Source organism: Scleropages formosus, chromosome 20, assembly GCF_900964775.1.
Source record: "Scleropages formosus chromosome 20, fSclFor1.1, whole genome shotgun sequence".
Lineage (NCBI taxonomy): Eukaryota > Metazoa > Chordata > Actinopteri > Osteoglossiformes > Osteoglossidae > Scleropages > Scleropages formosus.
Window position 1 is genome coordinate 6069962 of NC_041825.1, and position 25654 is coordinate 6095615.

A 25654-nucleotide genomic window follows, 5' to 3' on the forward strand; every position below is an offset into this window, starting at 1 on the left:
AAAAAAAAAATCTTTAACTGATCTTGGAATTAAATTCCCACGTAGTGTAGAATAAATCTTTCCTGTTTGGTTTATAAAGTAAGGTGCTTTAACATCTGCAGTTCTGTTGTTACATGTAGTTTACCTGCACATTTACAATATAAAAACAATGTTCATTACAGCAATAATGTTAATTAATGGAAATGTTGCTGGATGTCATCTGTCGCAGTGAAGGTCATGGGACCCGCAATTCTTTGAGTTTGATCACCTGCTTGCTGACACACAAGGAGGACAGGGAGGTCCGAACTGTTTTTGTTTGTAATACTGATGCACATTTCCAGTCACGTTAGCTATATATTTTTACATGATATGAAACAGGTAAATATAACAACATAATATTTTACTCGTCTCATTCTGTTTATTCAGTTTGGTTATTTTTTCATAAATATAGGAAAAAAGCATAAAAGAAATGCAATTTGTGTTATTGCTTTTGTGTTTATAAAAATGTGAAAAGTATATATTAAGCTTGTGTCACTTGGATGTATTATTATGAAGGGATCATCTCAACTTATCTGAATGTTGTCGTTTTGAGGAAGGAGAGGTTCTCCACATCAGTGTTGTTTCCTCTGTCACACATTGAATGATTGTGTGCTCTCCAGTATGTTTCCATGATTCATTAAAACAAAGTTATAAGTGTGATGGCATAAGCAGATAAGTGTTGCGATTACAATAACTGTTTATTATTTTACATGAAAATTGTATAGAATTAAAATGAAAGACTTAGACTTGTGGAACAGATAAATCCACAGAATTATCTCTATGAAATATAAGTACTTGCACAGTCACGATCCAAGTCACTTTTGCTTATTTAAGTTAAATGAAACATCTGCTTTTTAAAAAGCAGATTTTCTACCAAAAGTCTATAGATGCTGTATGTTGTATTTCACCCTGCTGTCAGTGCCCTATTGGTTAGAGGATGTAGATTATCACCCATCTGTCAAGAAACTTGGCTTTTATCCTAAACCATTGAACCGGTATTTATACACCTTGACATTTTGTTTACTGGAGCCTATTTTATTAACCTTCCTTTTCCTTGAAATAGACTTCCTGCCATCGGCTGATGTCCTCAGGTGTCAATGTGTGGCCCTCACATGGCCTTCCTGTAGCGCATCTAAAAATGCGCACTTTATTTAAAAACTACTACAGAGAGTTCAATGCTAGTGAGAGGCTGAAGCTCACCCTGGCGCAAAGTGGAAAGGAGGGAACTCTTACTTCTCCGGTGAGCTCTTGTGGGTCTGCTTGTCTTTTTGTCCCAGGAGCAGTCAGCGCAGTGGCACCGAGTTGCTATTTCCCATCTGCAGCAGGCAGCTGTGTCTCCTGCTCTCCCTGTGGCTTCTCTTCTCCCTGCTGTGTCTCCCGCTGTTTGTCCTCTGCCACCTGCTGTTCCACCCAGCCCAACTGCACAGAGGAGGGACGCAGAGTGCAGACCCACCCCCCACCCCACCCCGCTCTACCCCAGGTCACTCCATCTCCCCCTGCGTTCATAGAGACTTAAAAGGAACGTAGCTATGCCTAGATGCGCAGTAATGAAAGCGGCGCGTGAGTGACGGCTCGTCTATCAACGGCCGACTCTTGGTGTGACCGTGTCGGTTGCAAGGCACTACAGTGCAGGTCAGAAGCGGTCCCCTGGGTAGTTTTCACTGACGTACTTAAGTGTGAACACAAGCAATCGACTCGCTGCGTTTATTCTTAAGCCCCTTGCTCACTGAAATGTATTTAAGTGCTGGATCGTTGTATCCAAATTTCTGTTTGGTAACTGAGAATCTTAGGAATAAGTTAATGTTCACAGGAAATTTGAGGACTATTTAAATTGAGGGCTGTTTATTAAAAAGATGTATATATGCATATGCTAAGGTCAGTCAAGTATCTGCAATGTTTTTATAAAGACGTTAAAACATTATTGCAGATATTTTTGAATTACCTTAGTTTTTTGAATTGCAGTATAAATGACAGCTAAAAAAAAAAATCACTTATTTATTATTAAGAATATTCAAAAAGTCTTTACAACAACTTATGTGAAGTTTAAAGTTTCTAACACATGGGGTGTTGGGGAGACAGCTAATCGATAGTAGGAAATATACTGACTGACAAGGATGATAATGAGCTCTCAAATATGTGACAGCTGTTCAGTCTTATTTTAGCATTTAAAAGCTTTAGTATAATTGTATATTTCACCTTGAATGTTTATACAAATACAGCTTCAGTGCTTTTTATTAACTGAGTGTTTATCTCAGATGTTAAGCAGGACATAGTAATTTGATTATGTTTCTGAGCAGTCCTGTGTTTTATAGTTTTGTCTGTATATACCTGGATTTTCATCTTTTTAATGAAATCATTTATCACAGAACAATTTAGATGAATGCTCCTGTTTGTCTACTTCCTATATGAAGATAAACTAACTGTTGGTGTAATTGAATTACGACAGAGCCTTGCTGATATTATCACTCATATTTTAACTTTACTGCCTGCTAAACTAAAGCCTAAATCAGTTAATCCACTTCTGTGCACTGGAAAGGATTTAATTTTCATCGCTCAAGGTACTGATGGTAGAAATGAATCATTTGAAACATGGTGTGTGCAGTTTTTTTTGATCCAGTGCATTGAAGCAGTTCTGAAAAACTAAAATAAGTATTTCCACATCCAAAGACGAGGATGCCGGTGTTTGTAAAGCTGAACCAGAGCAATCCCGTCGCATGCATCTGTGTTCTGTTCCATCCCGCATGTGGAGTTTGGTCTGCATGACAGTGCGCAGAGCAGGGTGTGTTTAGAGTTCGCGCTGTCCTGCTGTCTGCGGCTTCTTACACTGAACAGTCGGCCTCATCGGGCCGCTCACTGATGCCCTTTCTTGGGCCACCTGCTTTACGTCTCACCTGCAGTGCCGCTGGTTCTCAGCAGTATGCTGTCTTACCTGCTGGGAAAAGACGTCTTTAGGCCCCAACAGAGTCTCTTGCCTCATGAATATGCCGTTAATTTCATGGTCGGAACATGACAGCTGCAGACATCTGGTTGATGTGTATAGTGTTTTACCTCAGTTAGCTGGGACAAAGTGAACCTGCATCCAGCAGGATGTCCACCATTGACTTTGAAATAACTGTTGCATTCAGGTACATTGCTGTCTGAAACCCTAAGAGTACCTTGTTTGTACAATTCACGTGTAACACGTGGCTCTTTATGGCACGTACGAAATATGGCGTGAGTGCATTGCTTTCCTTCTCTTTTGTGTATCTCTGCTCACCAGAGCTGGGAATAATATCCGTACAGTTATTTTCCTGCCAGATTATCCGTTAAGAGATTTTCCGTGGTGGATGTGTGGTCGTTGTGTTGCTCTTTCATCTAAATGAATTTAAGCAGATTTAATTTTTGTATTATGCTTCTCTAGGTTTTACCTCGACTATTTCATTGATTGTTCATATGGGGTTTCACACTAGGCTTGTGAAACCTCTCAAGGGTTTCAAATGACTGCTTCCAGAATGTTCAAATAATTCACGACTACTTTTATTTATTTTCTGTTATGACTCTAGCACTCATGTTATTATCATCAGCTTCATTAAATTAATGAGTTTGGACTCGGGACTGGTTGTCATCTGGGACAAAACCTTGTGTTTTCCGTCCCCTGTTAAAACTGAGCTTTAGATTTAAAAACTAGTTCTGGATTATGAAAAATCAATGTACTGTAGATGATAGAGGTGACTGGTATTTTTGCTTCATCATGAAAGGTCTTCATCACTGTAATAGTCCAGTTGACACCTGGGATGCAGGGTAATCATTGACTAGTGAAGGCTAAGGACCGTGGAGAGAGGAAGAACGTGCCAGGTGTGGTGAAGGAGTTCCATCCTCTCCGGAGAGCTTCCCATGGTGCTCTCATGTAAATCCAGGAAGTACGCACTCTGAACACACGTGTCCACGCCCTTTCTCCTTCGCCTTTCCCAGGAGTCTCCTATTCCGCCAATTCATTTTAGAAACCAAAGGCTACAAACAAAAACATTCAGATGGGATCTCTTGTGCATTCCTGGAGTTAAAGATGTTTTAGCCCAGTATTTATATACACTGGTTCCTCATCCTGGGACCAAAAACCTGTTCATAAGTCTAGTGACACTTTAACCACTATGTCACAATGACTTAACAATATAGATTTGACGTTTTCATGAGTTAGGCTTTGTAAAAATCTTGGATAAAGCTAAAATACATCATAAGACTTTTTAACTTTGAGTTGCATTAAAATTAAACCTCTTAAGAAAAATTCTGAATAACTGTAGGTAAAGTCTTATTCAGTGCTGATTAACTAAATCTTGTTAACAGTCATGATCCCCAGACAGGAGCTCTTGATGCTGAGAGAGAGTTGAATAAATCCAGTCCCACACTCCTGAACCATTTGGGTACATTTTACTGCCTAAATACAAAAGGCATTCACTTCGCTACAGAGAGAAATTTTAGGAAATGGACAAGAAAATTCAGTTAATACAATGAAAGCATATTTCCTGTTTATCTCCAGACATCGCAACTTGAACGTTTCTAACATGAGGAGCCGGCGTATCAAAGTGCAGCAGGTTCTTAACTGTGCTCAAGTTCTGTAAATTACAAGTATATTAGTCGCAAAGCTCTTTTTTTGTATCTACTCTCATGCTGGGGTGACTGATTCTCCTTCTTTTCTCACACATTTTGTTCTGGTTTTTCTTTCAAGAGCCTTTACAGCTTTAAAATTGGGGGATGGGGGGGGTTGTGGACCTGTGTCTCATTGTAAATGTATGTCTCGTACGGGAGATGCTTGAAATGAGTTTTTTTTTTTTTAAATAAAAATTCATTATAAGCTGACGCGGTTTAACTCACAGCTGCAGTGTCCTTCTTGCAAACAATGTTTTTGCTCAGACGGGTGATCTGAAGAATGAGAAGGGTTATTGTTTGACTCAGATTTTCATCTTACCTATTTTATGTACTCAAAAGGAGTCAATGTGTTTGAAGTTGAAGATGATGTTGATATCCATGAAATACAACGGTTTTAAATCAGTATTGCACATAGTGGATGTGTTTACTTGCAGCCATTTTGCAGTTTAAAATAAAAAAAAAAAAAAAACTTAAAGAATACAGTGAAAACTGATGACATGGGGAACCAAGGTTTGCACATATTGCTTTTTTTATTCCTGTTCTTCAAAGCACAAAAGTACAAAACCTTTAGTTCTCTGAAGGAGCAAATTGTACAGAACAATTCTGAATACACAATATACACTTAAAGTGTTAAACATTCCTGAATTTTGTCAGAAGCCTTAAATGCAGTGAATGAAATGTAGCTGCACAGTGTCATAGTCCTGTTTAACAGGGTTTTTTTCCTACGGTAACCCTTCAGCTGGTGTGTTCCCACTGGGCACCGCTGTAGCAGTGGATCCCCCTTGCTCTATCCTTCGATTTCCATGTTAATCCTAAACGGTGTGAGGATGCTGAAGCACCCGGACTGATAAGGTGTCTGAGAGTGAAATAACTGTTGGTGGAAAAATATATGGATTTTTCTAGGGTCCCTTGTGTGAAAAGTCACCTTCAGTCATTCACATTCTGTCAAAAGTTGCATTAAGAATCTTATTTTTATATCAACTACCTCTATATTCCTCCTTTTTCTGCGTAGCTGTAATAATTTTAACATCTCTTACAGATGTTTCTCTTCAGATACACTGTGATAGTCATGCTTTTTACTTGTTTTCAGTAAAGCATGGATGGGAACTTTGTCATATTTGCATCAGGGTGTTTGAGACCTACCAAACGGTTTATTTAAACGTTAAAAAAAGTCGGCAAAACGTTAGCATTTGTTTATTGCTAGATCCGCTAAAATATGAGGTCAATGTCAAAGGTCTTGAGTATTTAATGAAAGCAAATCTTTGCGAGTTTTAACACCAAGAGCTGTTGCTGTGGTTGAGGAAGCTAAACGGAGGGAAGCGTTCAGTTGTCTGTCACTGCGGTCTGCTGAAACTCTATATGGGTGGCCATGACGCGGCGGTTGGCATCCCGGCCACCTATCCCACTGCAACATTTTTGCAGGTGACCCGCGGTTTCTTTTAGGGTTGCCCGGCAGGGCCCGTGGAGACACAAAACGAGGACAAGGCAGATGCTGCTGCCCGAGAAGAGCACAAACTCCGCCACGGTCATTAGCGCCTCTTTCCACAGTGAGGGCTTTCCAGGCTTCATGGCCGCTCTGTCCATCAGCACGATATTGTAGAATAGGCGGCAGGCAAAGGTCACCGTGGTAACTGCAGGGTAAACGGGGTTATCTTTAAGGCTTGACAGGAAGCTGGGGTCATTCAGAATCCAGACGACTAGGAGAACTAGCTTGAGGAAAATGGGAAAGATGAATCCTATGGTCATCTTGACCACGTCATAGGTGTACGGGGCATCGAAGGGGTCCAGCTGGCAGTCTGTGTAGTCATGGAGCGGCTGCTGTTCGCGCAGTACCGCCAACACCACGCAGAGCAGCAGGGAGAGAAGGGATGTCACGCCCACAGCTGCGATTGGCCGGTCTTGGACCCTCGTGAAACGTTGGAGGGGGAAATGGTCTTTGTGACATGCGAAGATGAGGGCCATGAGCACCTGCAGGAACTCTCCGCAGATGCAGGCCAAGTTGAAGACAAAGGAGAGCACAGCGCAGTTGATGTTCGTGACGTGCATGTAGTCGGGCCTGTGTACCAGGGAGGACATGGAGAAGAGCAGGATGTAGAATTCGGAGATGCAGTAGTTGCAGAGGACTGTGTCACGCCACGTCCAGTTGCCCTTGGTCTGCCGGCAGCGCTTCATAAAGCTGTAGTAGAGGAAGAGCCCTGTGGCTGTGCCCAGGGACCAGAAGAGGGCATAGCAGTAGTTTGCCCTTGAAGTGATGTCATTTGCTGCAATTTTCTCCAGTACAAGCAGGTTCTCAGTAGAACTGGTTCCTTGTACCTTCTTTGAGGAAAGAGAAAAAACATCAGAGAGAAACAAAAAGGCCTCCTTCGTGTTATTTATGGACATCAGTAAGTTCTGAGACAGCACCACCTAATGTTGAGTATGAGCTCTTTGTACAGTGGAACCTCAGAACTCGAACTTAATTCGTTCCAGAAGGGCGTTCGAGTTCTGAATCAATATTTCCCATAAGAAATAATGTAAATTGGATTAATCTGTTCCAGACCCTCAAATGATTGCCTATTTAAACCTATATATATACATACCTGATGCACTGGAAGCCTCACCACACTATGAATGCCACTTCTTTTCTTGAATTTCTCAAATCACCCCTACTAGCCTTGAAAGGCTCACTATCATCACTCGTTCCAGGGGCGTCTTTAACGAGGTAAGCATGCAGCATCCTTGCTTTTTCGCATTTTATTGCCTCTGATGTACTATCACAAGCTAACTGTTTTTCATTTATCCACATTAACAGGAGTTTTTACAACCTTATCAATTACCTGTGGTCTTTGCTTTGTAATAGATTTCACTCTTTTAGCAACATCAGCTGCTTTGATGGTCTCTTTATTTTTCAATATAGTGCAAATCGTAAATTTAGGCATTCCATACTGTGCAGCCAGATCAACCACACAAACACCTCTATCATGTTTTTCAGTCATTTCCTTTTTAACCCCTATCGTGGCTCTCACTATTCTCCTTTTTGGCTGATTGCTTTCACTAGTAACTTTCCTAGGACCCATGATGGCTTATTTAATATAAGATAGAAAAAAACCACAAAAACGTGGAAATTCACAGCACAATTCGGCGAGGTGTTCACTCCGCGAGTTTTCGGGCAAGATTTGTTCATACCGAGTCATACGCGTTATACGCACCCTGTGTCCAACAGGTTTTAGCCTGAAAGGTTCATCAGTTGGAGTTCCGAAATTTCGTTCAAGTTCTGAGACATTTTTTTCCTCAAACAGCTCGTTCGAATTCAGAAGCATTCGAGTTCTGAGGTTCCACTGTATTAGAGATCAGCTGATGCTGGAATAGCACTTCTGTAAATTGATCATTTAATGTGGAAAAGTATCAGTGTTTAGGCCTTGTGGCTTTTAAACCTCCTGCTGTAGGACCTTTTTTTTCCAAGACACCCCAAATGAATACAGTAAAAATGCTCTCCTGTACCAGTCAATAGATCATTCTAAGGTCTATTATCCATAACACTGTTAGTCTCATTGGGTAATGGTGTCAGCTAAATAAATATTTGTATTGTAAGAAGTGTATTCAAAGGAATAAAATAATTATATGGTCAATGAGGTGATATGATGTTAACTTGCATAAACATAACTGACATTCACAGGTACTGTTCACATGTGCAAGAAAAATATTAAATGTGAGCCATAATGACAGTTGTTGGTTATAAGGAAGACGTAAAATATTTTTGCAGGTTCGATCCCCACCTGTAGCTGCAGTTCTCTTAAGCAAGGTACTTACCCTAAATTGCTCCAGTAAAAATTACCCAGCTGTATAGATGGGTAAATAATTGTAGGCTTGTAACTGTAATAATTGTAACTTAACATTGTAAGTTGCTTTGGAGAAAAGTGTCAGCTAAATAAATAAATGTCAATGCTTGGAAATCTCTTTCAAGACAGTTGTGATGTTGCTACAAAGCTGCGAAATGCTAGCGGTACATTTGGACACTTACATTTCCAGCACCCAGGCGCCTCCTGCACAAAATTATCTGCCATATTCTTTTCCCTAGTCATCATAACACGATAGTGTGGTAGTTTGGTGACATTTATGGTATGCGTCATGTCATTTGTCTTACATGGTCACTGGATGTTTACAGCTCTGAATGATACCAACAGATTTTGCATAAATTTCTGTTTCCGTGTTTTCGTGGCAGTGTTGCCTTTATTCAGTAGGACTTACACTGACTTGTAAACTAATATATACTTTCACTCATTTACTCATTTATACAGCTTAGTTATTTGTACTGGTATCTGAAGTATTTGAAGACTAGTACAGTGGGAGCAGGGAACTGAACCTGGATGGATCCTTTAAGTGTAATGCAGCTGCAGGAACCACTGAAGTACTTGCTGCCCCCCAGGAAAAGCAGTAACTGTGTCAGAAAGATGAAGTTATGTTTCCACTCTTTCCTGCTCTGCCCATGAGTGGATGTCAGCTGTTGTCCTGGCGGCTGACTGCTCATGCACACGTTTTACTTAAAACATTCATTTGAAAATGAATATTAAAAGTGTTTTGGAGACATCTGAAAGCAACAGCAGTATCATTATGCTTATGGTAATCTCATTTTTGTCAAAAAGTCGTGTGTCTGACGAGACTGATGTTGAAATGTAAACCTGCCTGACATGCGGGTGCTCAGCATGAGGATTAGTCACTGCTGCTGATGATGATGATGATGATGATGATGACGACGACGACGAAGATGATATTTAGAAATGACAAAAGCCGCTATTCGAATGTAGTGCAATAACTGAACGTTGTAAGTCGCTTTGGAGAAAAGTGTCAGCTAAATGAGTAAATGTAACTGTGTGACTAACTGCTGCTGAATGACAACAAATCTTAATCTGGTTCTGCTTGATTAGGAGCACTTTAAATTTACTTTGACATCTGCTGTCACGTACGCAAAAACTTTTCAGATTTTTAGTTTTCAATGTAAACAGAAATTTTAAAGCATAAAATGCAAGGTTTTAAATCTGTTCTACAGACTATGCTTAAAGCTTGCACATACACACAATCGCGCACATCTCCGAAGATGCAAGACAGTACACAGGTGTCATACATTTAATTCAAAATGTAATGGTTTACTTATTCATTGACTTTTTCCCTTTTTGTCAGAGAAGAATGAACGCTTTTACTTACCATTTTGTTTTTCAGCTTTGTTTCGATTTCCACGGTGTGTAGAGCGCACGCAGTGTGTCAGCACTCACTTCCTCCAATGGCGTGTCAACTGGCACAGGAACGCAGCACAGACCTTAAATTCAAAATCTGTACTGATCCTGTTATGAAACGTTACACACAAGCAGTGTACTTTTCAGTTTTTACTTTATCTCCTTACCACATTGTTTCCTCTTCCTGTACCAAGTTTTTGGAGATATGTGGGAAAGCTACTTCTGGGGTTTATTTCAAAGTGATAATGAACTGTGCTAAGAAATCCAGTGCCTTTAAAACTTTAATAAACTCAAGCTGTGTTTAAGAAACGTACATTCAAAATACACTTTGGATTACAGAACATTGATAGACTTTTTGTGTGTGCACATGTACCCTTTTGCATAAAAAAAAAACAGTGTAATAATAAACCCCAACCAGCCATTTTCCTCTCTGCTAACCCCAGAATGACACACTCGTGCAACAGGAAGTTCATATGATGGTCTTCCAAACTTGCATCAACAATTGAGGCTTGTTTCCATACCCACAGTTTTGTGTTTTGTACTTGCCTGAGCATGGAGCACTGCAGTCTTCTCCAGGTGTGTGTGTTTAATAGATGTTAAAGGAATTTTAATTGATGCTTATCTTTTTCTGCGTCGTGCGGGATTCTTGAGTTTCTGTCTCCTACTTTCTTTCACTTTCTGTGCAGGCAGTACGAAGTCTTGCCGATTTCTGTTTGCTGCACTCAGAAAAAGGGTGTGGTGAATGCTGATGGACACTCTGTGGTGTCAGTACGGGGTCCGCCTACCCAGCAGGACTAGTCTTTGTGTGTGTGTGTGTGTGTGTGTGTGTGTGTGTGTGTGGAGAGAGGCACTGCCTTGTATCACCTCTGCACTAACACTTTGTATGCACTTCTATGTATATTCACACACTTAAGGATTTTAACATGTTGGATAGTTATTCATCCAGATGCATTTAATTTAACAGAACAACATTAAAGGGGCCTGCTGGTAGTGTAAGTTTAGAGCTGCTGCTTTTGGACCTATAGGTTGCTGGTTTGAATCCTACCTCAAGCTGTAGTACCCTTGAGCAAAGAACTAAATTTGGCCCAGTAAAATTACCCACCTATGTAAATGGGTTAGTAACTGGGCGGCACGGCGCTACAGCGAGGAGCGCTGATGTTTCACAGCGCCTGGGTGGTGCGAGAGAATGTGGTGGATTCGATCCCTGCTCAGTCTGTGTGGAGTTTGCATGTTTGCCCCGTGTCTACGCGGGTTTCCTCTGGGTGCTCTGGTTTCCTTCCACTTCCAAAGACATGCTGTTCAGGTTCCTCCCTTAGTATGTGAGTGATACAGCGAGAGTGTGTTCCACTGAAGTATGGATGAGTGACCCATTGTAAGTAGTTTATCTAGCAGTGTAAGTCACCTTGGTGAATAAGGTGTGTGGGCTAGTAACACTACACAGTATGCATTGTCAGTCGCTTTGGAGAAAACTGTCTGCTAAGTGGATAAATGTAAATGTAACTGTAGGTAATCTAACATTGTAAGTTGCTTTAGATAAAAGCATAAGCTAAATTAATAAATGTAAATGTGACAGAGTAAGAAATTTTGCTTGTAAATATCCCAAACCTGATATGTTCAACAGAGGAGTACAGGTCATGATTTCAGCACTGAAGATGCCAGTAGGTACCTCTCACTACATGTGAAAGTGCTCCGAACATAACTGTACTCATGAGGTGACCTCCGCACCTGCAAAATTTAGATCACGTCGCCATGTGACCATGAGGTGGCGCACTAGGTTGTTCTTTTATTGAAGTGCCTGCAGACCCACTGGAAGATGGGGTGTTTGTAAGTTCATCTTTTCTTTTACCACATGTTTACATTTCAGCAAACAGCTGTTACCAAGTGCACTACACACTCAAGAAAAGCATTCCCTGAACACTTCAACACAGTGGCTGTTGTGCACCAAGATGCTCTGCTGTGCTCCTCCAACGTACTCTCACATATTCAGATCCAAGGGACAAAAACTGGATTACACACTGTTGTTTAACTGGACTTTTTTCATCTCACTCTTGCCGTTTACTCTTTTGTTTGTGTCATTTACTGAGAAATGACAACTTTTTTTTGCGAAAATAGCTTTACGGAGTAAGTTGATCATCTGCCTCGTTTTCCAAACACTAGTGGTTTCATAATTGTGCTTCATAAATGCTTTCTGTGCTCTTCTGCTTGTCTGGATTACTAAAACTTATTTTTAAAAAAGGGGAGAGCTGTAGCAGGATTGCTGCAGAAAGCCTTCCATCTGCCTTGCCCATAAAGCCCCGCCGGGGCACCTGTCCAGGGCCTCCAGCGACGTGTACACGCAGGGACTCGGAACCCCAACATGCAGCGGGAAGTGTTTCATTAGCCTTCTGTATTGGTTTACTGCTCTACTGTACACAGTGCTGTAATACATGTCTGGCAGGGATAGAAAGGCGGATTGCTTTTCACACACAGCATTTCCCCCAGAACCTGGCGAGCTTGAACCAGTTTTTGGCCAGAAAGGTGGGTTTGCGGGAACGCGTGCGTGCGTGTGTGCGTGCGCGCGCGCGCGCTTGTCCATTTCGCTTCTGTTTTTTTTTTTTTTTTAAACAGTATACTTGGAACCACCCTCTTGTTTTTATTAAAAGGGACTCAGGACTCACAAGCTTGGTGAACAACCAATTTAAATTGCACAGTGGATGTGCTTTGGCTAGGTGACTATCAGCGTGTGTACATTGTCTGAAGAGAGAGAGAGAGAGAGAGAGAGAGAGAGACATATATAATATGTAGTGTGTAGAACGTGTGACAGTTCATGGCATTGTATTTGATAGTAGGCATAAATTATAGGGAACTCTGCCGGAGACTCTCATCCTCATTATAAATTTGCTGTTCTGGTGGTGTAAAGTTTAGAGCCGACATAAGACCAGGCCTGTGTGTGTGTGTGTGTGTGTGTGTTGGGGCTTTGCAGACATCTTTCCAAGAGGTCTGGCTATACATAGCATTTCTTCATGTGGACCTTGACCGGGGGGCGTTCGAAGACAGCAGGGCGACATCGACATCTGCCGTTTTCCAAAGACCTACCAACAGCTAACGCATAAGGGACATATAGTGTGTCGGGAGGGCAAGCCTGTGTTTGCATAGTCAGGAGTGCGGCTGAAGGGTTCCGGCCCCCCACGCTTGGCTGTGTTAAGAAAGAGGTTGTGCAACGGCTTTGCCTCGACTGACCTGCATTTTGGAAGTGAGTCTCTTCTGTGAAGCGCGGAACAGTAAAACTAAATGGCACGACCCTTAGCTGCTCTGGTGGTCTGGTTATCACTGGGGTTGCATGATTTACTAGTACAAGGTCTGTAATTTTGTACCTTATGACATCCACATGTGGAAAACCACTCGCCTTAATGAAACTAAATATGTTTTAAATTATTTTTTCAAACACAAACTAGAGGTCAGTGGTGGAAGCATCAAATGAGCTTCCTTAGTCACATGTTGTCATAGGTTCGTGAGGTGGGTCGTCTTCTAAACGTTTGGTCAGCCATGGATACGGCGGGTCCTGCTAATACAACATGCCTTGTCACTAGTGAGTTAAGTTAAATTACAGTTGTTTGCATTGCTTTTTGTGTATGATGCCCTTCGGTTTGGCTGACGCCGACTCAAGGGAAGCAGCTGTGTGCTCACACTGGGACAGAGCCATCATGGAAGTGACGTGCCTGATATGACATCACTCAGTCTTATCCCCACTGCTCTTGGCAAACTGCAGAATAATTGAGAAACCCGATAGACACTTTTGAAATGTAACTTTATACCTTGCTTAGGTAGCGGCGACTCCTTGACAGTGTGAGCCAGGCTCTAGTGCGTTCTTGGTATTGATTCGTAAAGGAAAACGAATACAGACAAATGTGAAACTTGCTGGGTTTGTCCTTCTGCCACATCTGCATTTACGTTTATTTGTTTAGCAGATGCTTCTCTAGAAACACCACACCAAACATACCCTTGTACTGCAGAGCGATGTAACATACACTCATTTGCACAACATAGTATGGACACTAAGGGCATTTAGAGTCACCGGCTTGCCTTAAACATGTCACTTGACTGTGGGAGGAAACCCACACAAGCACAGGGAGAACATGCAAACGCCACACTGAACGAGAGGGGAACAAACCTATGTCCTAGTTCACGTTCCTGGTGCTGCGAGGCACTAGCGCTACACTCTGTGCCACCGTGACAAGGCAGAAGTGTGTGTTTGCAGGAAAGAACTAGAAGCTGGATTCAGTGATTTTTCGATGATTACGCTTCGCAGCTGTGCCTTTAATTAATGTAGGTGTTTGAAAAGCTAAGTTAATACTTTAATTAGCTCTGTGATGCGTCACCCACTGGAACAGCAGCTTTCTTGGTCCTTACCGATATTACGGTTGCAGGCGTATTGTTGACAACAGTGTGTTTTGCTGCATTTTTCATGTTGCCACAAACAAGACAACGCCACAGTATCCATTAGTGAACGGCAAGCCACTTTTTTTTTTTTTTTTTTTTTTAAAAAAAAAAAAAAAGCTGGCTCTCCCTAAAAGCAGACTGAAAAAACAGCCCTAAATGCTTTGATGTTTTCCCCTTGGTTGAGCTCAGATTTCCTTCCTTCTGCAGTAATTACAAATGCGGACCGAAGCCGCACAGCCAGGATCAGGCCCCCCCCGAATGTCTTGCTCAGCGCACGGTTTTAAAAAACACGCCGCTCCACCCAAGCGTCATTTGTGGTAACACAGGAGCATTGTTGTGTTACCAGCAGGGACAGCGCAGCGGGGAACCCTGGGTGTCAAAACAATTCCGAGAATGGCAGGAATGTTTCTTTTCCCATTTGGAGAGAGTTGGGCACGGAAAGGCACCAGGGGACAGGAAGCGTCCACCGCACCGCCCTGGTAGCCCATGTACTCTTGCCTTTATTCTGCTGAGCAAAGGGGAAAATGGTAACAAGAAGAGATCTGTTACACACTGCCCCTTTCACTGGGCTCAGCTCTGAAAGAAGAACAGGGGGTTTTGTTGCGCCACTCTACTGTAATACGCGAACACAATTCCCCTGAGCAGCGCGAGTTTGTCCGCAAATCCTATGAGGTCTTTTTCCAGGGACATCAAAGCCTGGGCACCTTGGAGATTTGCACTGACGACAGAGGTGGCTTCCTATGGCTTGTCCCCGTGTCCGCGAGCACCCGGTGCGCCTGCGCCCCAACGTGCAGCAGTTGCAAATGTCACGGGGAAAGAAGCAGCTCCGGCATTTACTAACATGTATTTGTGGTTTTTCTATCTCTGCGAAAGGGCCACCAGGTCTGGTTATGCAGCAGGAGGAAGATGATCATGGTTGTTCTTTTCATCTGTTCTGTTGCCGTTGTTCTAAAGCATTGAACTGAAACTGAAAAAATGACCTTCATATTTATTAATTCTTTGGTCTGAGGATAATGATGTGATGTACATTGACATCGACCATGTTTGTTGCTTCCAAAGAAGCTGCCGATTACTTGGATGCAGGGAATCGTACCGTTTTTCATTTCATTTAAGCGCCTTCTGATAGATACACACAGTACTGCTCAGTGGCCAGGAAGCAAGGAGTACAAAAATAGTTTTCAAAACTTACTTTAATGTATATATGAGAGAACATATAATGGCTTGTGGCCAGAAACTAGGCTGGACAAAAGGAAGCAGAAAGAACCACATAAAAGTTTGTCCACTGTGGTTAACATTCCTGTTAGCTAACAGTCAGACGTAACTTAGCCCAGAGAACTAGAGACAAGTGATGCTAGTTCATAAATGTCTAGATATAGCTCTGAGAAAATAACACTGTGGTTTTGAGAGAGTGCTGTATTTACATAGAATGTCTACATTAGTTTACAATATATACAGACATTTATACACAAACAAAAGACAATATACCTTAATTACTTTTTTGTAGACACTAAAGTGTATTTCTTTGAGAAAGAAATCTCTTGTGTATGTGGGGTCTTTTTTCAATTCATGTACAGTACTTTTCCACATTTGTATTGATTTGGTACAATACAAATGTAAATTTTAGTGGCTCATTTTATGAAAGTGAATAGACAGAATATAGGGTCTCATCTACAGATTTTAATGGTATAGCCTTCGAACAATAATACTGAGGTAGGAACCTCTTTATCAATATTTGCTTGAGTACGTTTTTTTTTTTTTTTTTTTTCCCCCATTAAAATTTTGACTGCGATTGATGATTTTGTTAAAGAAATGAGGTTCCTTTTTCCTGTTCATCTATGGCATCATCTGCCCCTGAGCTTCTGGACTTATCCACCAGACAGTGTAATAGTAGACCGTTGCTGTACAAAATTAAACTGCTTATCAGGGTCATATGTTGGGACTTTTATCCAAGCTGAGGCATTAAAAATGTTAAATTGTACAGCTCTGTACTGGAAGCAGGATGGTACAATGGTTCATAAAGGATATGCTTTCCCCAGCTGGCACTTCTGTATGGTGTCTCATACGAGATTAGCACTATTGTTGCTTATTGTTTTCTGTACATTTAAATATTCCTTATGAAGACAGGAAATTGACAGTAGCAAAACCACAGTGGGCAAAACTAATCTTTTTTTGTTTAAAGCAGCTTAAATGGCAAAAAGACAAAACTGCACGAGCAACCAAACATAAGAACTGGTGTTTCTTAACACGGTCATAGTTGCAGAGCTATAAATAAGTTCTGTTGAGCTGCTGTTTTTGGATGTCACGCTACTCGAGCAGCCGAGCGGACTTCACTCACACCCTTGTTCTTAGCAGCTAACACAGCACAGGACGGGACTGCCCTGCACCCTAGGAGCGCAACCTTGACAGCTGGAAAGGTGTAACTGAGCGTGGAGAGCTGGGGTATGAGAGTCGTGGGAAGCCCCACCCCTATCTCCTGTGTTCCCTACTACTCCCGAATAGCTCCCGTGTAATGCCCACCTTGGGTGAGAAAACTGAGGTACGTGTATTGTAAGCTTTACAGCGGAACTGGTGATGTGCAAATGGCTCTTCCTACAACATGGTAACTGTTGGTTGATAACTCAGTGTGTAATCAGCAAAACGGGGGTCTCCGCATAAAAGCAAATAGGGATTTTTTTTTTTCCTTTTTTCCAGAGTTTCAAAATAGCTTATGTGATAGCAAAAACAGCACTTAGTGGTTACTTTATCAGATTTCAGCTCATGACATAGACCGCTAAGAATTAAAACTATAGCAACAGTAAAATGTTCTTCGGTTTGGCACAAGAATGCCACTCATTTTGAGGCAAGAAAGTGTTGACGGTGGTTGTAAGTACATGTTGTGCTCCAGCGCCATATTCTCGCATGGTGGGCATGTAGTTCTGATGGGAGAGTGAGCGTGAAGGCGGCCGTGAAATCCCTCTTCACGTGAACACCTGTTGCACCTCGGAGCGCTCATGGGCACACCCCTGTTCTCCGCAGTGCAACCTCTTGAGGAGACGCTGGAGCTTGTGAGAGAAGTTCCTGTTCATCTTCCTGTACATTAAGGGTGTTATAAAGCTGCTGGAGAAGGCCAACAGCTGAGATAGACACCCCAGGAAGTAGTAGATGGTGGCTTGCGATATGTACAAGTATAGTTCACGATGACTGACAAGTGTGTGCACCAGCAGGGTCATGTAGTACGGCGTCCACAGGACAAACTGCACACAGACAGAGGTGAGGAGCAGCCGATGGATGGAAGGGTCCAGCCTCCCTGAGTCCTGGTCCAGAGGTGTAGCCTCCTTCCGGATGCGTAGGATGAGCACAAAAGCATACAGGACGGCCACAGCGGGCACCACATAGCCAATGAATATCATGATGGCATCAGCTGCTTCCTTGTTCTGCATCTTGGAGCACTCGATGATCTTGGTGGACACGTGATTGCAGACATAGAATAGCAGGGACGAGAAGCTGGTGAGCACAGCACCCCCCCAAATGAAGCCACACACATGCTTGGTGTTGTAGACACTGGACATGTAGGTGCGCGGCAGGGCGCGCTCAATATAGTAGTCCAGGCTGAGCAATGTGGTGGAGTACATGACCACCAGTGATGAGATGTTGAAGAGAATGAGTAAGGTGATGTAGATCTCATTGTTGTAATCCCATATAGGCCACCTCGTGAACCTGGGCCCCAGCAACTCAACGGGTGCAACCACACTTAGTACAAGACCAGCGATGGCTATGTTGACGAAATAGACATCTGGCATGGTCATGCTCCCCTTGTTGGAGAGGTTTACCACCACCAGCAGCACATTGTAGCAGAGTCCCACGGGAAAGCAGATGATGAGGTAGGTGAGGGAGATGACAGACAGAATGAGTCCAAAGTCAAGGCAGAGCTGGTGGTCCAAAGGGTCATCTGTGCTGTTGTAAACCATGCAGCTCCACATAGCGAAGTTCCTGCAGGGTGCTGCTCCGGCGTACTGGTTCAGCTGTGGAGAGGGCGATATTGAAAGCATCAATTAGTTGAACTCGTACAGCTTAACAATCTTGATAATCGTGTACTCGTCACCTAGATGTCTACTTCTGCTTCAGTTTTGAAGTTTCCAGGACACCATTAAAAGGAGTCCACAGAAATGACCTTCATAAGTCATGCTTTGTGAGACTGCTTGAAAGAAATTCAGAGAATAATAAAATTCATTCTGCTTCATAATACTGGATGTATTGTTCACAATTCTTGCATAATAAATTACTGCATAGCTAAAGAGCTTTTAAGAGGACCTGACAGCAAAGCCTTGACTTCTCCCCCATGCTACGATCATGTGTTTTGATGGCTTAGCTCCCTCCTGCTCCCAGCTTTAGTCAGGCCTTTTTCTCCTGTTTTTGTAATGTGGGCTTCTGCGTCCCGTGACATAAAGAGTCGACCCTTTTTTATTTTCATTTTAAAAAGCTTGACATGGCAGGGTGCACTTGCCCTTCCTTTAACCCCAGAGGCAGCTAACCCCAGTTCAGTCTGGTCTAGGCCCCTTTTCAGCCCCCATTCTCTGACAACAGGGGGGGGGGGTGGAATGCTGCTTGAGTTGTGTGGACTTGCAGCAGATGATATGCAGACCGAGTTCCACATGGGCCTGCCGAAGAGCTACAGTGGCGCGGGGAGGGAAAGGCCTCGCTCCTCTGGACAAGCCATCTGATTTAGCTCATTAGGACAGTTACATAATGCAGGCTTTGAGCCCATTATGAGCATTCAGATGTGTGGATCATGCTTGCGACCTCTTATCTGCATTGAATTCAGCCTATTCACAAAGAGCAGTGTTATGTGAATTGTGTTTGTAAAACAGTTTAGCGGGATGGAATGATTCCGTGCAGGGACGTTGAACTTATTCAAAATGTAAAACTCCCTTAAGTGTGACTATGCATTTCTCCTTGCTTCAGTGATTATCATCAGTTGGGTGGGATGTTTGGTTACTAGTTTTTGACCTTTAAACAGGTGGGTTTCTTTCCTGTGTCATGCAAATGTAACAAATTCACCACCAAATCGAATCTCTTACTCATGTTGATAATTGCTTCTGCCAAACCCACACACATACAAAGCTCCAAAGGCAGGGGTTTGTCTGCCCCCTTCAGTATGACGACTGTTGCTTGGATATTAAATAGACGACTTTGACATATTACAGTCACCAACCCTGCACTTCCTCAAGACTCCTGGGCTGCAAGAATCTTGTCTAAGAATCTTATTTCTGGCTGAACTTAGCTGTTGTGGCCAGGGACAAAAACAGAGCATCGCTGAGTACTGCATGTTGATGAACAACAATTGTACATAATTTGCATTAAATTATTCTGCATTTTCCACAAATTAAATAAAATGGAAATTGTTCTTAGGATAACGTACTTCACAGGGAACGACGGTGGACAAAAAAAACATTTAAAATGTTTGATCCAACCAGTGTATTTGCCTGCAAATCTGATATTCAGATTTTATGAAAAGCTACCTTACATCATTTACAGCAGAATATGCTTCTGTGTGTTGCATTCAGTATATGAGACTAAATTTGTATTTGCACTGTAGCTCTTACTTCCTGCATTGAAAGCCAACAATACCTCTAGTTCCTCTTTGCTTTTGTGGATATGAAACAAGTATGTCAAAAAACAAACAAGTCCTCTTTGTACTGTCAAGAATAGAAAGAAAACCGCTTTGACTTTACAAAATTAAAAGCTTAATGTTTTGTGCTGTTAATGACATGGGGAAACTGGAGGTTTTAGTACATTTCGGGTCTCTTCAGAAATATCCATCTGCCTTTATAACTTAAGACAAGTGTTAAATGTCATTGAATCAGAATTTGTTTTATTCAACAAATAATGCTGTCTGACATACCTGAATATTATTAATAATTATATCTTTCAAAAAGACTGATTTGTGGTATGAAGTATTATTCAGACATTGTAAATAGTGTAAGGCTTCCTTTGCAGGAGGTTATGCTAAATTTTCACCCATGTCATTGCAGTAACTACATGTCCCATACACTGTTTCTTTTACAGCTGAGATGTATCCGATGAAAAAAACCTGATATGATACTTTAATCCATCCATTATCAGTAACAGTGTATGTAACACAGGGTCACAGTGGTCCAGCATCTATCCTAGAAAGAAGCACAGGATGTGAGGCAGGGTACACCCAGATGGGTTGTGCGCGCGCACACACTGCGATTTAGAGTCATCAGTTCACCCGAGACACGTGGCTTTGGACTGTGGGAGGAAACCAGGGAGAACATGGAAATTCAACAAAGACCAAGCCTTTAATCACATTTACAGTCATATTAGAGAAGTAATACTTGACTTCCTTGCATTATTTTATTTTTTTTTATTAACGCACTTAAAACATAGTGCAAAAGGTTACTTTATAGATTTATCTGTCATGTGGAAATGCCATCTGTTAATTCCTGGGACTTCCAGTCTCTGGCTTTTGTCTGCAGACTACTTAGCAAGGAATTTGCACCTGCTCTTTGTAGAATTGAACTGGAAATGAGCTCCTACTCCAGTCTGCAGGTGTCTGTGCTAGCTTGCTCCAACATGCATTGTTTTGAAGTACCTCACACGATAGAGGCGTTGAACCCTAAACTACTGACTCTTACATGTATGTAAGGCTTGCACCGCTTTAGAGAAAACAAATTCCTTGTGAAGCACATCATTTAAGGATAAAACATGAACTTTTCAGGTGTTTGACAAGATGGATTTCATTACAGTGAATGTGATGTTTGTACACTACTCTGTCACTGCATCTTGTGAACCATTCTTCATGACTAACATTTTCTTTAGTAAAAGTAGACAGCCCTCAAATAACAGGGTCCAATACAAGAAAGAAAAACCACTATAATAGCTTATAAAAAAATATGCCCTTTTCCCCCTACAATGGGCTTATTATTCAGTACAACAGCATTTTCTTCCCCATTAAGTGATCATTATACTTCCACAGTGAATATTTTATTTTGCACAAGGGCTTGCATCAGACATTCTGCAATGAACACTTGGCATTCGAAACCAGCAAGGTTTAATTCATCGTTGATGTCAATATGGCTACTTCAGTTTGTAACAAAATCGGCTATACACATTCTACTTCCTACCACACAGACAATGTCAATAATAAGGTAAATAAAAACCACAGCTGGAACAGCACCTTAAATAAAGCTTTAATCTCACAATCAAATGGTCTAGCATCAAAAATTTGTTAGAAATATTACGGTGCCTCTAACAGCAGTCTGCTTGCTTTGCAGAGTGAAGGACATGGGCAGTGATCTTGAGCACTTTCAATTTATATCATTAGGCATCCATGCTCAAATTATTCTCCATCCACCCATCCTCTATGTATCCTGCCTCATACCGTATGTTCACAGGGTAGACTCTGGATCTCCCTGTGTCTGCACTGGACTATCGTTATTGATAATGAATAAAGGTACTGAAAGACAAGCTAAAAATAACCATTTGTTACAAAAGTGTTATCGTTGCCATGCATAGAAATACCTTTCATTGTGGAATTTTAATTAATCTTAGGTGGTTTTTTTGTCCAGTCATTGACTGGATAAAAAGTAATTAAAAATTGTAAGTAAAATTGGTCATTTGACCCCCCCATGAGGAATATGCCTAATGTGGTGATTTTCTAGAAGCAGTTGACCCTGTTACATGAGGAACACATACCTCTCTCCTGCTATGACCTTCCTTACATAGCATAAGTTGTGCAAAACATTGAAAAAAATGGGAAACCCGTCACCTTCAAAGAACTGCCAACCAGGAATAACAAATCCCTGTGCACAGGATATAAGAGAGAAATTCACAGTAAATGATCAGCAGTCAGGTGGGGGAGGGATTTAAAGAGATGGGTTTATCTAAGCCAGCTTTGTCTAATCCTTTATGTTTTGAACAGTATTGTGCCTCCTGTCATGAACAGGGATGTTCTTCCATGCTTAACTGCAAAGCAAACTGGGATATGCTCAATTTTTGAGGGAATGTATAGCGACAGCCTTATTTTACCATTCTCTTATCTACCCTTAAACATGATGAGCAAATTTGACATTTTGACTTCAAATTAGTAGTTTCCCTGAAATATGGCATGGGTAAAATGTTTGTACAGTAAAGTGCCATTATACTAAAACCATTATGTGCATAAGGACTGATAGAAGGGATCTGTTCTGAGTGTGGTTGAAAGGAAGGTGTGAAATGTGCACCCAAGATTATAGATCAGAGCTGAGTGCAGCCTGTAACCTCCCTTTAAAGAACTGTCATGTACCCTGAAGTTCTGTTTCTGTAAACCTTCTGAGCTGCTATTAGTAAATAAGGTAAAAAAAAAAAAAAAAAAAAAAAAAAAAACTTTCTACATGGCATATTTTTGAATTCAGTATCTGTCATGTATACAAAAAGTTGCATACCTATATAGTATATGGTGTATAATGTGCTAAATGATATATAAACCACATGGTATCTACAGTATAGAAAAGATTGTACAAAGTTGCACACAATATGAAATGTTATACTTTATGAAACTTTGTACATAGGTGTAAAATGTTAGACGTACTAATGCTACTGTATATACTGTACTGTATACTGTATGTATTGTACAAAGATACAGTATAAATGTTATGCACTAAATGGCAGGACTAAAGGTTATAAAAAGTACCGAGCAATATACAGTATAGGTAGTAATGTGGTATACAGTAGGACCTGGCTGGACGAAAACTATAATGCGTCAGCTTGTGAGACGCTGGAAACGATCGGTCACACCCGCATGTCACGCAGACTTGGAAGCAAAAAAGAAAAGAAAAACACAACAAGCGAATCGCACAACAAACAGTCGCATGCAGCCTGAGACACCTTTCACACCGGTCCCCCGAGGACAGTTCCAGAACATTCAGCCGCATTCACTATTCACTGGCTCAGCAGCGGCGCCTCTTAATCATTACACTAGCCTGTGCTGAAAACACGATGTACCTATCGATCGATCTCGCGAAAAGAACGTTTTGCTTAAAGGAAAAAAAAAAGAACAGGGAGGAGCGGGAACAGACTACAGAGGCTTCACACGGGCTTCTCCGAGCCGCGTCCGGACGAGTTACACACGACAGCGGAGCGAACCAGCGCAAAATCCCACCTGGGAGAGAGGAATCCGACTGCGGGCGATATTCGGAGCGGCGTTCGACTCTTGTGACTTCCAATGACATTTCCCTGCGCTTACTTCCAAACTAAGCCGTCGAACAGGCGATTACGTTCCCTTCCGCTGACCCGTGCCGTGGGGCGCGCGCGGACAGATGAACGGCGCAGTCCGGCTCCCAGTTTTAGCGCGCGGGCAGAACGCACGCGTCCGTGAGTAATTCCCATAAGAAGGACTCGGACGGTTCCCGTAAGTGACCAGTGCGAGCGAGGGCTCGAGCGAGCGCTGGGTGGAACTGCGTTTCACTATGTGTGTACACACGTGACCCTCCCCCCACGGCGCCGCGCGGGGCCCGCTCTCCGCTCGGCGCTACCTCATTGGACGGGCCCGGGAGCCCACGCGGGGGGAGGAGGGAGGGGCCGCGGAGTGGTGGTTGGAGCTACTGGGACACAACAACACGCGCTCGAGCACTCCGTCCGCGCGGCCGAGTCGCCTCTGACAGGCGGGTGTCCGCGAGCCAGCAGTAATGGCGGGGAATCGCGTTTCCTTGTGATTCCGGGCAGCCAGGCCCAATGAACCTAAACAACACTATATAACTTGGAATTTGTCGAATGTGTCCGAAGCCAAGGAGCATCAACTACGTCAGCTTCCTCCTAGTGTTTAGGTTCTTGGCCTTTGTTTGAACTCATGACATTTAAAGTTGATTATTTAAAATGTAGGTCAACCCAGAAAAAAGTGGATAGGTTATAATTAAAATGTTAATGACGAACATTTTTGGAATAGGGGTATTTTTGAGTACATGTACACCAACATGCAAATATGTCTTCATTCCTAATTTCTCCAAAGTATCCCCTCGACCCCTATATATTTCTAAACATGTATGAGGCGTGAGGTGGTTTCTCCAACGTGTTGCTCTATCCCCTGGACACGCCACCCGACCCAGGCCGCGAACGCCCTCGCCGGAGAAATGCGGACCTTCGCCCGGCTGGGGCCAGATGGAGCCGGCTGGTGGGGCCACTAACTCCGTTTCTACAAATTAAAAGAAACAAATAGTGAAAGGCTTAATGAGGGACTCCACGGTTTGGCCAAGAAGATTAGGGATTAAAGGAAGCCGGTGCCCGTGGTAAACGCCTCTGCGTTTGACCCACATTTGCCAATCCTGACCACAGGCCAACAGTTTTATCTTTTAGTTCCTGGTGTTAAAACATCTTTGGGTTTTTTTGTTGTTATTGGGTTGTTATTGTTACAGCTTTTTCATTCTGTAAGAAAATTTGCAACCAATGACTAACACTGCAAGTGTTTGTTTTTTCTCCTCAATATTGATGCATTTATTTGTCACTGTCACTGAAATCCCCTGCTGCCCCTTTTACAATATCTACATCTGACACAGTTTATGGTTTTATTATTAGAACCTTTAATAATTTGGCTGCCGACTCACTTAGAAAACTGGCACACTATCTGTGCGGTAGCAGCGGATATTGTTTTATGAATGTACTCATTGTGGTTTGCCACAGGATCTCACGTTTATTAAGAAATGCTTTGACTTTTGTATTTGCTCTACATGTAGACAATGGTACGTAGATCCTATCTACCTGTAAAGTTGCAGGATTTTCTTTGATATTGCTGTACTGTGCTGCAAAACCACTCAAGGTTTTCCTGCTCATTTTTGTAAATCTGGATCTTTTCCTCCTCCAAACTAGTTTTTCATATAAAATATTGCAGAAAGCAGCTTTCGTTTAGCTATGAACAATGAGGTGCTGTTCATATGGTAACACCAGCTGTCATGAAATTATATGTTACTTAAATAGGGTCATAAATAGAATTTTTTTTCAGTCAGCTGACTTGAATTTAACTTTGTGAGAAATGTAAAATGTCCTCTGATTGCCATTGCAGCTTATAGTGTGTGATCGTGTGCCCAACAGAGGAATTTCTGTAGTTTCCTCAGTTATGTGTGGACTTCACTTCGAATATTGTGTTGTGTACAAAAGGTGAACATCTGAGGCCAAACCATTTTAATCCTTTTTGGAGAGGTTTGTACTGTTTTTATACTAGGTGTGATGTGGCGACATTAATCACTGACACAAGAACGTGTGTTACGCCACGAGAAGGGGGAAAAAACACTGTATTTTAATTTCCTGTCCTCTGCAGGAGTGCCATCACTGGCAGGAAAATATCACGTACAGTGGTTTCTGCTACTTCTCATGGTAGCTAGAGGGCTATACCCGTAATTTCTTCCCCCCCC

At 42.2% G+C, this 25654-nt stretch overlaps 3 protein-coding genes across 3 annotated transcripts in view; 1 reads left to right on the forward strand and 2 right to left on the reverse strand.

Annotated features, from left to right (window-relative positions):
* Nucleotides 1–25654, forward strand: part of chlsn (cholesin) — a 71950-nt gene that overhangs the window by 14514 nt on the left and 31782 nt on the right. The gene's annotated exons all lie outside the window — the stretch shown is intronic.
* Nucleotides 5144–10392, reverse strand: LOC108923917 (uncharacterized). Its single transcript, XM_018734954.2, has 2 exons — nucleotides 9823–10392; nucleotides 5144–6957 (listed from the first exon to the last, which is right to left on the reverse strand). Exons 1-2 carry the CDS (start codon nucleotides 9823–9825, stop codon nucleotides 5965–5967), a joined length of 996 nt encoding a protein of 331 aa, XP_018590470.2. The 5' UTR covers nucleotides 9826–10392; the 3' UTR covers nucleotides 5144–5964.
* gpr146 (G protein-coupled receptor 146) lies at nucleotides 16016–23764 on the reverse strand. The gene is made up of 2 exons (XM_018734953.2): nucleotides 23413–23764; nucleotides 16016–18271 (listed from the first exon to the last, which is right to left on the reverse strand). Exon 2 carries the CDS (start codon nucleotides 18227–18229, stop codon nucleotides 17228–17230), a length of 1002 nt encoding a protein of 333 aa, XP_018590469.1. The 5' UTR covers nucleotides 18230–18271; nucleotides 23413–23764; the 3' UTR covers nucleotides 16016–17227.

What these genes read in the sequence shown, in the direction of transcription:
- gpr146 (XM_018734953.2), bottom strand. Translation starts at nt 18,229, where the DNA reads ATGTGGAGCTGCATGGTTTACAACAGCACAGATGACCCTTTGGACCAC.